The sequence below is a fragment of the Patiria miniata genome, unplaced genomic scaffold, assembly GCF_015706575.1.
Source record: "Patiria miniata isolate m_02_andy unplaced genomic scaffold, ASM1570657v1 HiC_scaffold_18, whole genome shotgun sequence".
In the NCBI taxonomy this organism is placed as follows: Eukaryota; Metazoa; Echinodermata; class Asteroidea; order Valvatida; family Asterinidae; genus Patiria; species Patiria miniata.
Genome location: NW_024037056.1, coordinates 17,285,608 through 17,300,213, shown reverse-complemented (window position 1 = coordinate 17,300,213; position 14,606 = coordinate 17,285,608). Strand labels below are relative to the sequence as shown.

General features: G+C 39.3%; 2 protein-coding genes across 2 annotated transcripts; both read left to right on the top strand.

Annotated features, from left to right (window-relative positions):
- The first annotated feature begins 1,020 nt into the window (after positions 1-1,020).
- Positions 1,021-6,263, top strand: LOC119724949 (glucosidase 2 subunit beta-like). The gene is made up of 6 exons (XM_038196280.1): positions 1,021-1,792; positions 2,278-2,441; positions 2,963-3,081; positions 3,320-3,471; positions 4,019-4,261; positions 4,933-6,263. The coding sequence occupies exons 1-6, from the start codon at positions 1,607-1,609 to the stop codon at positions 5,029-5,031; spliced, it is 963 nt and encodes a 320-aa protein (XP_038052208.1). The 5' UTR covers positions 1,021-1,606; the 3' UTR covers positions 5,032-6,263.
- A 2,632-nt stretch (positions 6,264-8,895) lies between these two features.
- On the top strand, positions 8,896-13,153 carry LOC119724948. The gene is made up of 7 exons (XM_038196279.1): positions 8,896-9,058; positions 10,048-10,183; positions 10,839-10,911; positions 11,195-11,273; positions 11,821-11,936; positions 12,330-12,357; positions 13,027-13,153. The coding sequence occupies exons 2-7, from the start codon at positions 10,078-10,080 to the stop codon at positions 13,102-13,104; spliced, it is 480 nt and encodes a 159-aa protein (XP_038052207.1). The 5' UTR covers positions 8,896-9,058; positions 10,048-10,077; the 3' UTR covers positions 13,105-13,153.
- Positions 13,154-14,606: the final 1,453 nt, after the last annotated feature.

Genomic DNA, 14,606 nt, shown 5'->3' with positions numbered 1-14,606 from the left:
TGACAATCTTGGACTTGCAGAACTAGAAGAGGTGGGTAGCAAGAGCGCCCTCTATTGTAAGTTTGCCATAAACAATGATACATTTTGTGTGGATTTGTACAGCGAATAAATGTTTTAGCAATGTCATGATAGAAAGAGAAACGAAGTGGCTATCGTTACGGCACTCGTTGTTTAGCGCCCTCTACGATATTTTTTTGATACGCACGCAGGTATATAATTATTTGTTTCCCCACGTTTTATCGAGCAGTGCGCCAGCTCAGCCGATAGAGGGTAGGATTTTGCACCGCGAGGTTGCGGGTTCGAATCTCAGTTTTGCACTCGAATTTTTTTCCTTTTCTAACCTGAGGCTTTGGAGGATTTTTTTTAAAAGGGAAATAAAGTCCGAATTTCATAAAGTTCAAATTCACTTTTTTCCTTCTAATTTTATATTTTCTTGTCATGTTTTTTTATAAAAGTTGCCAGGTTGCAGTCTACCGTAACGATAGAAAATGGGAAATGCGTTACGGCTGCCGTAACAATAGCCACTGCGAAAGAGAAAAAACAAAGGAAAAAATGAAAATATGTTGCAACCTGCCACTTTTTTCTTCATATAGCATCTCAATGAACGTCATTCATTTGCAAAAATGATGAGACATGAATCAGGCACTGAGAAATATTTCCAATTTTGTTAGGAAATACTTAACTTTAGTGAAAATTGTCCTGACTCTCCATATAGACTTTGTTCGCAACCGCGGAAGTGGCGTCAGGTTGCAACATTTTTTCCAAAACAAATTCTAGAAAATCAAGTCATTGTCAGGTTTTTTTTTTACCATGATAAAAAGAATACTGCAGCGATTGTGTAGTGTATCCTGCCCGACTTTAGTTTTGATCAAATACAGTAAAGGTAAAATTTTATCATTCCAAAATTAGTTTTTCAAAGAAAGCAGACTTCTTTTAAGGCCAAATAAGAAACAAGAGTGTGTAGTGTCTTGCCATTTTGTAAAAAAGGAAGGAGTAGGCCGCCCGACTAATTTTTCAAAATGACCGGCCAGGATATTTTTGATACACTCCATTGCAGCCAAATGTACTCGTACAAATCGACAATTTCCACAGCATAATCACGGTTACTTTTTCCACTTTCCAGATGTGCCACACCCTGCAACATAAGTTGCTCTTGAACTTCCAAGCTGTGAATCTCCATCTGAAAAGCGTCTACAAGTAGCAGTTTGCCTTGCAATGAAGGATAGTGTCTGTTAGTGTTACACGTATATTCACTGATGATAAGAATGGACTATCGACTTGGCAGACGACAGGAATGCATCAAGTTGGTTTTGCGGTATCGTCAATAGTCCCAGTACTACCACAAACCACCCTGCCTAGTATTATGCACTCCCTGTAATGCTGGAATCCGTCAGAGCACTCAAAGTCGATGGATGTGTGATTTTTAGTGAATAAATACAATGTAATACAATGAAGTACATGTAGTACACACAAATGAAAACGACCAACGGAAACAACAATTTTCATATGAGGACTACTATGACAACTCTTAACCAGATGGGCTGAAATTTGGATTGTGAACTTCTGTCGGCTTTTCCCTTGGAACAGAGAAAAATTTGGGAAAGAAATGCTTGTCCGACGGTTGATCCGGCGGCGCAAGACGTGGCTGTTGTGCATTCTAGCCTTGGCCTGCGTCTGCTTGTTCTTCCAGTTCATGGGTCTTCACATCCTGAGCTCTGGGGCTCGTCAGTCGGAGCTGTCCTGGTACGACAGGAACAAGCCCAGGGTCCAGGCCCGGCCAGCCATCATTGGGGTAAAGCTATAGATACGAGAGGTAATGACGTCTCGCTTTGTTTACATTTGCGCTTTCTTATTGTACACAGATGGGGATGAGACACCATAATGTAAACAAAGCGTGACTTCATTATGTCTCGATCAGATTGTTCTTAACCCAATAGTACTTTCCGAACTGTAAGGTAAACATTACAGAAAGGCACAGGTTGTAAACAAAAGAATCGGTTTGTTTTCGGTAACAAATTTCTCCAATCATTTCCCTCACATTTGACAAGTATCCAATTTTGTCAAAGTTGCACATGTATTTTTGTTCCAGACAGGAGAACATGATTACTAGAGTATAGCACGCTGGCATCTGCCGCGGAGCTGCTCCGAGGTGGAACTTTTAGTCTTTCAAACAGCCCACTTGTCACATATTTTAATTCAAATCTCAATTATTTGGCTCGGTGCAATTCGGGAACTCAAATCATAAATGGATGTTCAAACATTGATTCTCATTTACAGGTCAGGCCCAGCGACATGCCCCTGTACCTACCGGACGGGTTTGGCAAGATCTTCTGCCTCGACTTCTCAGGCAAGATTTCGTTATCCAAGGTGAACGACGATTACTGTGACTGTCTGGGGGACGGATCGGACGAACCTGGAACGGACGCCTGCCCTAATGGAAGGTAGAGTGTATTCATTGATTGATGATTGGCCGGGATAGACCCCGTAAAGTCTTTCATCTTATTTCCAGTGAGGTCCCTTGGTAGAAGATGTTGAAGGAAATTACAGTTTTTAGTGGTGGGAGGAAAACCCCAGAACGACATTCTCAGGAAAACCCACGGAATCAGGTAGGGATTGAAAATCTAATCCACACATTGGCCTAGGCAGGATTCGAACCAGGTCACAGCAGTGGAAGGCGACAACCGGGATCCTGCTAACTACATGCTTGGTATGCTGTTTGTGGTATTGAAGAGATTTGTATTGTTCTCAGCACAAATATGCAATGTGTTTCCATAATGGAACAAAAAGAAAACGAAAAATTCTCAGTTTTGAAATCTCATCCATATAACAAATTCAGACCTTACTATTCAAACTCGTAATTTGCACCACATGAGCAACACAAATCTAATAATGAAATACCGGTTACACAGATACAACTCAGTTTGTAACGTACTAGTCTTGTCAACACTGTTTCTGACTACAGGTTTTATTGTTTGCACGAGAAGCGATTTATACCGTCCGGCAAGGTGAATGATGGGATATGCGATTGCTGCGATGGAAGCGAAGAATGGAACCAAACTGTCAGCTTACAGAAAGTCAAAGGTATGTACGCACATGAGCATTAAGCACAAAACCAAATTCTAAAAGTCTCCCTCAGGTAAAAACTTGCATCATGGTCATTTACTGCAGTGAATATCAAATTTGTTTTGAATACCATGTTTTATTGTATTGTAGTGAATTATGGTGCATTGGTGCTTCATTTTACCAAAGTTCATTCTAGATTCATTATAGCCAAAGTTGGAGAACCTCTCTAATAATCATAGTGCTACTACCGTGGCAGGCTTTCCTCAGAGTAACAGAGTGCGGCAGGCTCCGTGCGAGAACACATGCACAGGAGTGGACAACCGGGTCGTAGAGGAGGAAAGCATGAAGCGACTTGGTGGACGGATGAAGCGACACTACCTCCAGGAAGGGAAGGAACACAAAGGGGAAGTAAGTCTGTACTGGAATTATGTCTCTCTGGCTTGCAGTAACTCAGCTGTCTTAGGTGGCCAGTAGAGACGTAGGCCTTGTCCAAAGAAGTCAAGTTATCAGGACAAGGCCACCTCCCCCTTGGCAACCTAAAACACCTCCAGATTTAACCTTCGTGGGACTTCTTGCATAAATATTAGATGAAGCAAAATGACGAAAATTGTCCGAAAAAGATGGACCATTGCAACGGTTGTTCCGAGGCATTCAACCAGCACCACCTGATTTGCATATTGTAGCCTAGCCGTGCGAGGTAGTTCTCGCATTTCGTACAATGATGCATAGCGTGCGGCTATTGTTTATTTAAGTGGCTGACCATCGATCAACAGACAATATCGCCAGAGGCTAGAGAAACTGTGGCCCCTGGACCAGAGAAATTCTGATCATACGTCATGCATGCTACATTTGGTCCAAGCGCCAAAATTCCCAATACTTGATTTGATTCATCTTGTTGAAAATTCAGTCTTGGACGAAGACTTTTTAAACCCTGCTCATTTCATTGCCAACCCAGATATACGGCGATAACGGGGAGTACTATCTACTCAGCAAGAAGTGCTTCAACTATTTTGAGGGCCACGCCCACTACACGGTGTGTCCATTCAAGCACATCGTCCAGGAAAAGGACGACCACTCCTTCTTTGTCGGCAAGTCGCCGGAGTGGGACCTGGAAGCAAAGGCTGACGGGAACAACATTCTCGTCATGAAGGACGGCGACAAGCGAAAATGCCCCAACGATGTCAAAAGAAAGACTTACGTAAGTGTTAATCCGTGAGGGTGTCCAGGCATCTCTTGAACACCTTTAAGTTTTACACGAAATTATTATTTACAAGACTGCACATTGCCTTAAAAGCATAAACTTACACACACAATCATAATGCTAAAAAGCCCCATGTCCTGTTCTTGAACAGATTCAGACCTCTATTAATGTACATTTTTCAGCTCTGGCAACAGACCTTCTACAAGTCACTCGGGAGTCGGTCAGTCGGTCCCCCCCCCCCCCCCAAAAAAAAAAATTGACGAAAAACGAACCCCCTAACTCACCCCTAAAACTGTAAGTACCAAATTGTAACTGTCCATAAAAGCAAACAAAGTACATTAAACACTTGACAAAAATTGTTTGTGTGCGCTATGAACTTAGGAAGTTATGGGCTTCAATACACCTGTCACTATACATCACCCCTGCCTCTGGCCCTGTGTCAGTTTCACAAGTCTCAGGGCGTAGGACTGAGGATGCCATTGCATTATGAATGTCACTATTATATTATTTTGCATTGTGACTTTCAACAAAATGGGACATCTTTATTTCAATTGACAATCACGAGCAAGTATTTTGTATCATTTCATGCCAGACTTTTATGCAAGACGGCCAGGGTTTATCGTGCGTTCACACTCGTTATCTCTCTCATTTGATCATCTTCCCCTCAGATTCACTTAGTGTGTGGCCTCAGGGATGAAGTCATCAGCATGAGGGAAAGTGAGACATGCATTTATTCTATGAGGTTCTCAACTCCCGCGGCTTGCTGAGCTCTAGAAAGCTGGGAACTGCCATCAGTAAACAGCGGTAGGCTCCTTGAAGCTGTGATAGCTGGCTCATCATTATGGAAACAGAGCCGTCCTTGGAACGACACGGTTACCCGTCAGAAAACAGCAGTAGGCTTCTCAAACCTGCAACAACGGGCTCGTCTTAGAAACAGAACAATCTTGGATGTACATTGTTGTCCATAAGAAAACAGAAGCAGGCTTTTAAAAAAATGCAACAACTAGCTCATCCTAATGGACACTAATCCATCTCGCATCGGCATGGTTGTCACAAAACAGCAGTAGGCTTCACATTTGACAAATCTGCAAAAACTGTTAATGATATTGGAAACTAAACCAACTCGGATCCGTGTGGTTTCCACCAGGAAACAGCAGCAGGCTCCAAAAAGCTTGAACCCAACTGGCTCATCATCTTGAAAACTGATCCGTCATGGTATGGCATGGTTTTACAAGAGTAAAGCCTGATATCTACATGTAGACGAGTCACTTCCAAACAGTACTTCAGCCTCTGTGATACAGAGTCTGAGAACAATCAGCACATTATAGTGCCATTATGACCTGGGTCATGCTGGGGTCAACTGAATGTATGTTACATGTGTGTACAAACAGTACTTGAAAATGTGGCCAACCACTGTACAAGAATGGTCAAGGTACGTAGCAACCAATCAAATCGCAGAGGCAAGGAGAGCTTGTCTCTGTTCATACCAAGGGAAGGGTGGTATCCCACAGTGGTACCCCACCATTGGTCTCTGTCTGGCCATACCCCAAAAGGGCAATTCTACAGACGAGGGATAAAAGGACAAAGGATAAAATGATGCAACTAATCCGCAAACTCCATCCGTAAGGTTGTGTGCACATGGGTGGGGGTGATTGTGTGCGAAGAGGGGGGCAACGGATGAGGGGCAATCAACGGATGTAATTTTTGTCAGCACAATTATAGACAGTGGTTTTTTTTTGTTCAGTCTATCAAATTTTCTGTGCAGAGCACAAGCGTTTCTAAACAAAAATGCAGCCAAAAAAGATTGATTGAAAACTGTGCCTTTTTTTCTATCTTAATTGTTGAGTGTTGCTAGGTATCACCCATTATACATCTCAAGTAGTATATTTTTGTACAATGGCGGGCCCACAAAATCTGTGATTGTAAAATAACATTTGTAAATGAATTAGAAAAAAAAGCTTGATAATCACTTGATCAATGCAATTTGATTTAAAAAAAATATAAAAAAAAACTGTGAGATTTAGTGATGTGCTACTGTAGTAAGCTAATAACCATGCGGCCAGAATTAACATAAGTTTATTATATGTAGGGCTGTTCATTGTCGAATAATTTAGTATTCCATTATTCAAAACTGTACTTGACCGAATATTCGAATATTTGAAACTCGCCGATCAAGTTTTACACACTCCAGATGCAGCTGTCTTCCTCACTGATCAAAAGTTTCATACAAAGCACGCCGGTTGAAATTTGCTTACGGCGATATATATTTTGGGCTGCTGAAGTGTTTTTAGTAAGTACTGTTTCACTGTCAAGGGAATTTTACCAAGCTAAAAGAATGAGACCATTAAATAGGCGTCGACAAAAAAGTGGCATCTGACAATAAAAAACAAAAACTTTACGAGTAAAATAACATCACAGTTGTGTGTGCAGTGCATAGCTTGTTTTCTTTTTGAATATTCAAACTGGCAAAAAGCTATTTGAGTATTCGGCTGATGATCAAATATTCCATTTATTCGGGACGGCCCTAAATGTTATCATGTGTTCTGACTAAGCTTATATGTGGATTACTATTCTTGAAAACTTGCAATTTTGAAGGAACCATGTTTTCTGTATACATGTGTTCTTTTATTTTTCTTAAATATAGCCATATTTTCAAATGCTTAGTGTTTTGAAAATGAGAAACAAATAAAGTACTCCAAAGACTATTGAATTAACAAAGACTATTGAAAAAACAGTTGGGACAGTTGGGCCCAACTCAAGTTATCATGAAATGAATGAATGAAGAAGAAGAAGAATCGGAAAAAGCATTATTTTGTAAAAATTGTACACTCTGAACAATCCTGATTTTCAACAGGATTTGCACGCTTCCCTCGAGTCTAGCATTGCAATCGAGTGTTCCTATCTGGGGTTGTTTGGGAGATCACCGATTTGCAGTTTACAAAAGCTCCTTCGAAATAAGTCCTGCCAGATAGTTTTATGTATACATGTATTTAAAGCCTGTGCTTATTCCATTTGTTTTTCTAATACATTTTATCTGTTTTGAAGGTACATTGTATTCAGTATTCAATGTACATTGTTTTGTTTTGTTTTCATCACAGCATCATGCTTATGGTAGAGTACCGGTGTAGGCCTACAGTGTTTAGCTGTTTGCCAATTCTTTTAAAAAGTGCAGTATAAACCTCAATTTTGCAATATGTAAAAAATATCAAGGTACAACTTATGCTGTGTCTGCTAGAGAATGTTAATGAACAATCGGTGTATATGTTCGTTTATGTGGAGGCTGTAAAAGTTGTCAAAACCCGTAAATTAATGGGCTAAACTCACAAAGAAGGTGCTTGTATTATTGCATAGCGATTGTATGTTCCTTGCATCAGGAATGTGTGCAAAAATCCACAAAAGTTTTTGTTTTTGTTTTTGCATATCAAAGGCGTCCACATTTTCGTTATTTTTTTGGGCAAGTCACTCATTCTATATCCTGGTATGCTGTTTGTTTGGGGTATCCTACCAAACTGGTGTACATATTCATATTTAGAGTCAGGGAAACCTTGTATATAAGGGAACTAAACTTCACCATTCAGCATTTTGTTAAGAATATAATTTCGCGTTTTTGTTGCAGGTTTATTGTCCGGTACTAATGCTTATACTCGATGATTTCCTTATGTACATATCAGCTGACTGATCTGCCATCATGGGCGTCAATTATATTCAAATATCAAAAAGTTATCGAGCTCGGAGGATTGTTTATGTATATGTACATTTAGACGTTTAGCTGTACGTTTGTATTCATGCTTGTGTGAATACGATTTAGTGTAATCAGTTTTGGTAATTTAATTTTAATAAACACAAGTGCCAAAAGAATTGAGTACATGTAATTTGTTTCAACTTTGCCAAATCTCCAAATGGTGGTTTACGCGCCATAAAGTTCGCTCAAGACCAACCTCGTCCCCAGTGCTTACTTTATTTCCAACTGCGTTTCCAATAGTAAACCCTGGATAGGAAACTTTCTTCCTGTATCCTGATTGGATACCGCAATTGGCTAGTAATGGATTTTTATCGTGTACTTGGTGCTATATATTCACAACGTGCAGTACGTGTTTTCGCGATCATTCGTCCACGCCTTCTCGAAAATACTAATTTCCTTTCCAATTTGCTCATATTAATATGAAATATGATACTGCATGTTGTCTCGATAAGATCGTAACAGTGTGATTTCAAAAATCGTTTTTTCGTAACTCACGCCGTGCTCGCGCTGCTACGAATTGACTCTGTTTTTACCCCAGACACCGCATACAAAAACAAGCGCTAATGTGTAACGCATATCCAAGCACCAGACTGTTCTCATTTGCATACGTGTGCAAAAATCTTGCACATGCAAATGATCCAATACCAGGGTGAGAGAGCAGGTAGTGGTGGGCGCGTACTGCTCGACACCCTGGGGACGAGGTAGTGGTGGGCGCGTACTGCTCGACACCCTGGGGACGAGGTTGGCTCAAGACCTCTTTGAACAGTAACAGAACCACGTGTTCAAAGAATAATGATCGAAGATTTCTGCTGGTCACATGACTACTGTCACGCGCAGTACGGTCGGAGTTCATCACTGGTACTACGCCTCGGGAAAGTTTGCGTATTTATTTCCTAGCTTAGTCCTTGGAAACCAGCTGAATTGAACGACCCCGGGAAAATTGTGTAACTCAGTTTTGTTGTTATTGTTTGGTAAACTGGTTTTGTAATTTGTAGGGGAAATTTGCCGTTGCAGTTTTTGGTGGCAAGTTGATCTTTGTTTAAACTTTCCAGGTGAGTATTTTGATGTCCACTTTGTTTGTTTGTGTTTTGCTAAAAATACAGATACATGCAGCGAAGCACATGCCTCGACGTGGTCGACCCTCCATAAATCTGCGCAGGTAATGCTTGCAACGCGTGCGCGTTGTCACACACAATTTGGATGCGAATGCCTAGAAATAGGACCGCGTAGCTTTAAACTCCGTGTAATGTTGCTCGTGATTAGTTTTCCGATGACGTTTGCTTAGCATAAAAATCACATAGAGTTTAACCTGCTTTTAATATAACTTCCTAAGCCGGACTTTTTTTGTGCTAAATAAATTTTGTGCTTGCACTATTGCAGTATTAAGCGCCTGCATGAAATAAGGTGTTTCACGGTAAGGCAAAATAAAAAAAAAAACATGTTTAGCGTCCTGCCTCCTTGACAAAAGGAAGGAGGAGGCCCTTTTTTTTTTTTTTTCCTTTCAAAATGGCCGCCCGACACATTTTTCAAGACAACGCGGCCGGGCTATTTTTCAAGATGGTTACCAGCTAAAAGTCTAAAAATACGATTTCTTTCGTCAGAGATCGTTAAAATTTATCAATTTTTGTCCTTTAAAAAAAAAAAAAAAAAAAAAAAAAAAGGAGGCGGCCTCTAAAAAGGAAGCGGGCGGGGACGCTAAACATGTTTTTTTTTTTACTTCGCCTAATATGCGCCTTCTTGCCAGCGCAATTGGGGCAATTTTACATGCCTTGCTGTGTATGCATCGCCAATGGAAAACTTTGGCGCTTCCAATTCATCATGCGGTCATTCCAAACTGCGCCCGCGTCTAGCAATGTGTGCTCTTTTTGCCCCGTGAACAAGATGGCGCATATGACCGTGAAACTGCATATTGGGCCCTGTGCGTGCACATTAATTGTAGGCCGATGTGTAACAAGTGGAATCTTGTTCAAGAAGTCGTTCTCATCAGCCCACAAAGCTTGAATTGTCAATCGATCATATCCTTGTTTTTCCTGTTGGACAGATTCAAATTCCTTTTGAGAAATTGTCCGCAATGAAGGCTGTGGTTGTCTTAGTTTGTCTGGTCTGTGCAGCGTCAGCTCACATCTGTCTGCTGAACCCTCATCAGCGTGGCTCAATGAGAGGCATCAACACCAAAGGTATATAAATAGTAAATGTTTATTACTGCAATGGTAAGAATAGTTTGGAGTGTTCCATTCCATGAGGCCAAGCCGACTGCATTGGAACATTCCATCTGTCTTTGAATGAAATTATTCTTTGCATTGCGCAAATGCGAAACATTTGTTTACTTTATTTAACACCTGAAAAATGCCTGAATAAATCCTTGTCATCTGATTGGTCATCACCCCCAATCATGTGACCTGGCAATGAAACGTCTATTTTTGCAGATTTACTCGGGTGTCATATAATAATAATAATTTTTTTTAAAAAAAGTGACATTTTTAATACATGTGATAGTTCAAAATCAATATAGTTGGAAGAATGTTGTACCCTGACGCCACTTTTTTCTTCATATATCATCTTAATAAACGTCAGTCATATGTTGCAAAAATGTTGAAAAGACATGAATCTTTAACTGAGAAACATTTCCAAGTTATCAGAAAATACTTACAATTTTCTTGACTCTCTGGCGTCTGGACACTGCATTCTTTCCAGATAATTCATTTCTTTATGTAAATATGTGCATAATTTCCCCCTTGGCTACGGTGAAGCTTTTCCCTAACATGTCGTGCTGGTTTTCATAGTTTTGCTCCCAAAAACTTTGATTGGTTGTTGTTTTGTCCGTCTCTGCAGAGGCTGATGACTGCGGACTGCTGCATAAACCTTGCGGAGGCCGACCCCAAGAAAAACCTGCCATCCAAATCAAGTATGTGTTCTCATGGATCCTTATGGTTTCTAGTCCGTGCATGATAGGGCCCCTAGTATTATTTGCTTGCTCGATTAATTGATCAAAGTATGGATTATTCAGCTACATTTTTTTTATTCGATTAATTGAAAACCACTTTTTGATAAAGGCTTCCTTTCAAAAGGTGCCAGACAATGGCCAAAAAAAGGTATAAAAAAGCATAACAAACAAAAAGGCACCAAAATACTGGCTCTAAATTGCATTTTTCATTTTCAAATGTCATTTTATTTTTATTTTTTTGCAGGGGAGGATCTTCTTACTCTGTTGTCTTCCAGAAGAACTTGAACCACTTTGCTTCCTATCCAAATGGAACAGCCACAAATGTGAGATGAAGGTGTTCCTTAAAACTATGAATTCTTACACACATTAGCAGCAAATGTTGTATAAAAATTTGTTGTTTATATGTATATTTACTGTGTATGATCAGGGTACAATTTCATTACGTGCCACCCACTAGCAGGCAGGCAAGCATATCTAGGGCATTTCAGACACCCCCCCCCCCCCCCCAAGTTAGTTTAAAGCTCAGTTTTGTCATTTAACAGTAGAGTAGATGTTTGTAGCTCTCCAAAAAGTAATGACAAAATCATTGTTGAAAAGTTTGGTTTAAAGATAGTAATGGCAATAAATTCCTTGTGAATTAGTCTTCCTGGCGTGCTGTCATTTTGAAGAAGGTAATTTCCAACGATGCATCAGGTATTTTTGTCAAGTGACGCATTTTTGGAACATCTTATTGTAGACTATTTTTGATTTCAGGAATGGTTTGGGGAAATCACCTACACTTGTACCTAAACTGAATTTCAGTTTTTGAGTAATGCTGCCCAAACCAAGCAAGCATACTCAATGCATAATTATTGTCCCTTTTGTTTTCAGGGGTATTTTGAAATCTCGTTCTGGACCACCACACAGTGCCATGTTCTGGATAAGATCAATGATTCAGCCACACCTTCGCTGACGCTGTACACCCAAACTGTTACAATGCCTGACGGGTAAGTAAAACTTCAACTAAAGTCGCTTAACCAGTACGCGCCGGATAGCGTGTTAACATGATCTGGCTGTTTTTAAGACGTCGAGCGTGCCTAGACTCGCCTCCGGGTGACGTCTTAACACGCTAATCCCTAACTTGTTTTGTTACACACAAAAGTCCGAGAAGTCTGTGGAGGCGGACCGTGTGTTGACTAATTTTGACAGCTTTTTTGCTGTCATCAGTACGATAAGTTTGAATGACTGCTATCACAATTCTACAGCAAACACTGTGACATGTGCATTGATGACTCTGTCATTACTGTCCATTCAAATACAATGGAGAGATATCCATGCCCATCAAATATCCCGACCCCTCCATTTCTTAATTTTTATGCCTTTTTTCCCTTCATGTACAGACCTCTCGGAGTCTCTGCCATACTGCAGGTAAGCAAACTTAAAACTGGAGTTTGGTGACAACATATTTTTAGTTCCATGTTGTCCATGTTATCACTGAACTTCCATTAAATATGCAATTGAGCAATTAAATTACAGTGGCTATATGATGTCATGAAAATTCTGTGGACTGAAGAAGTCAATCTAGCACTATGGGCCTTAATTCACAAGTCGGCCATATTGAATTGAAAGTTAGGTAAAATCTTAACTTTTGGAACTTAATTGCGAAGAGAAATGAAAGCAAGTTCATTTATAAAAATTTCCAGTCTGCTTCAATGAATAAATTAAAATGTGTAATTAAATATTCCTTAATGTTTAAAGCTATATTTAAAAAAAAAATGACAGTAAAATAAGGCTGCATTGTGCCTGCATAAATAGTCTGGCGCCATTCCATTACACAGTGAACAATTAATGAAATACATTCAGGGAACTCAACTTAAATGGCCAACTTCTGAATGAGGTCCATAGATTAAGACCCAGACTGAAGAAGTTATGTAGTGAAAAATGCAAACTAAATTTTCCCCTAAATTTGATATTGTGGAGACGATCTGTGTGGATTTTTTTTTTTCTTTAGCAGAACTCATCCAATGACATTTCTTTTCATATAGCTGACCTACGCCCTTCACCCTTGTTCTATTATTTCAATTTCTTCCCATGCAGCTGACCTATGTGACCAACAGCCATGATGTTCCAATGGGAGGAATCTTCTACCAGTGTACTGACATTGAGTTGTTCTGAGCAGGGAATTACTAATAAAAAGCTCTACAGAGTGAGTCAAAAAATGAAACCCAAATGGCAGGACCAATCTTTGAATGAAGTTTTGCCTACAGCACTTTCAAAATCTAGTATATGAAAGCCCAGTCATTAGGCTTTCTTTTAGTACAAGAATCATTCAAATCACTCATGTACTTTTTAAGTTATGGAATTGTGAAGACAAACACCATTTTAAATTTCTGTCCACGGATCACTCAAAAAGTAAGTGTTCTTTCTGCAAAACGAAAACAATTCTCATAAGGATGCATGTGAATTGTTTTCATTTTGCTGAAAGAACACCAACCTTTGTTGTGATCTGTGGATAGAACTTTCAAACGGAAAGATTTCCATATATGAAGTTCACTCAACACCCTGTGTACAAACCCTATGAGATTGGACTGAAAATTGTAAGTGTTTTCTAAGAAAATGCTTGTATTTTCTCACTGCTTAAATTGACTTTGATGACATGAAATTGCTATCTGGGGGCTTGTTAGTCAATACAGAGGAAAATTAGTGAACTTCGTAAATGGAAATCTTTCCCTTTAAAACGGTGGTTGTGTTCAAAATTCCATAGCTTGAAAAGTACATGAGTGATTTGAATGATTCTTGTACTAAAACATAGCTCATTGATTGGGCTTTCATATCCTAGCCTTTGAAAGTGCTACAGGCAGAACTTCATTCAAAAATTGGTCCTGCCATTTGGGTTTCATTTTTTTTTACTTGCCCTGTATTGTTATATCAAATATGCCTTCTCTAGTCTTCCCTTTTTGTATTAAGACATGCTTGTTAATAAAAAGTAAATGCGGGACCTAAGCTTCGCCAACACAGCCAGATGTATGTTACTCTTGTTACATTTTTTACCTTCTTATCTCAATTTATTGGCATAACTTGGAATGAATCTTGAGGATAAGAAGCCCTATGTCAAAAATACACGCATGTCGTGATCATGTATCATTATAAATTAGTACCATGTGTATGTTTCTATTAGATCATCATGAAGGAGGCCCCTGTTCTTCAGATTTTATTTTTGTGTCACCTTTTTATGTCAATATTACAGGTGGAAGTATCTTTAAATCTAAATGTTTGTGTCTTTTATTATCTTAAATATATATGCTTGTTACTACATATGCTTGTTAATGTTTATGTTAATAATATATATGCTCGTTAATGTTTTGTATGCAAAACATGTTGAGGCAAAACAGAAGTTTTCACGCACAAAAGTATGCCATTTTGATATTTGTGGTGGCTGATACGACTCTAAATGTAGAGTTAGTTTACTTTTATTCACATTTATTGAGAATATCTTGCAGTCTTAAAAGCTTTCAAAAAGCCATATTCTATTTTTTGGTTTTGAGTGGTTTATCTATATTATGTATATTTCTGATATATTTTAGTTTTTGAGTGACTTGTTTATTTTTTTATTTACATTTTGATAGATTTATGAATATCATTTCATGGTTATAATGTGCATTGCATCTTTTGTGAAT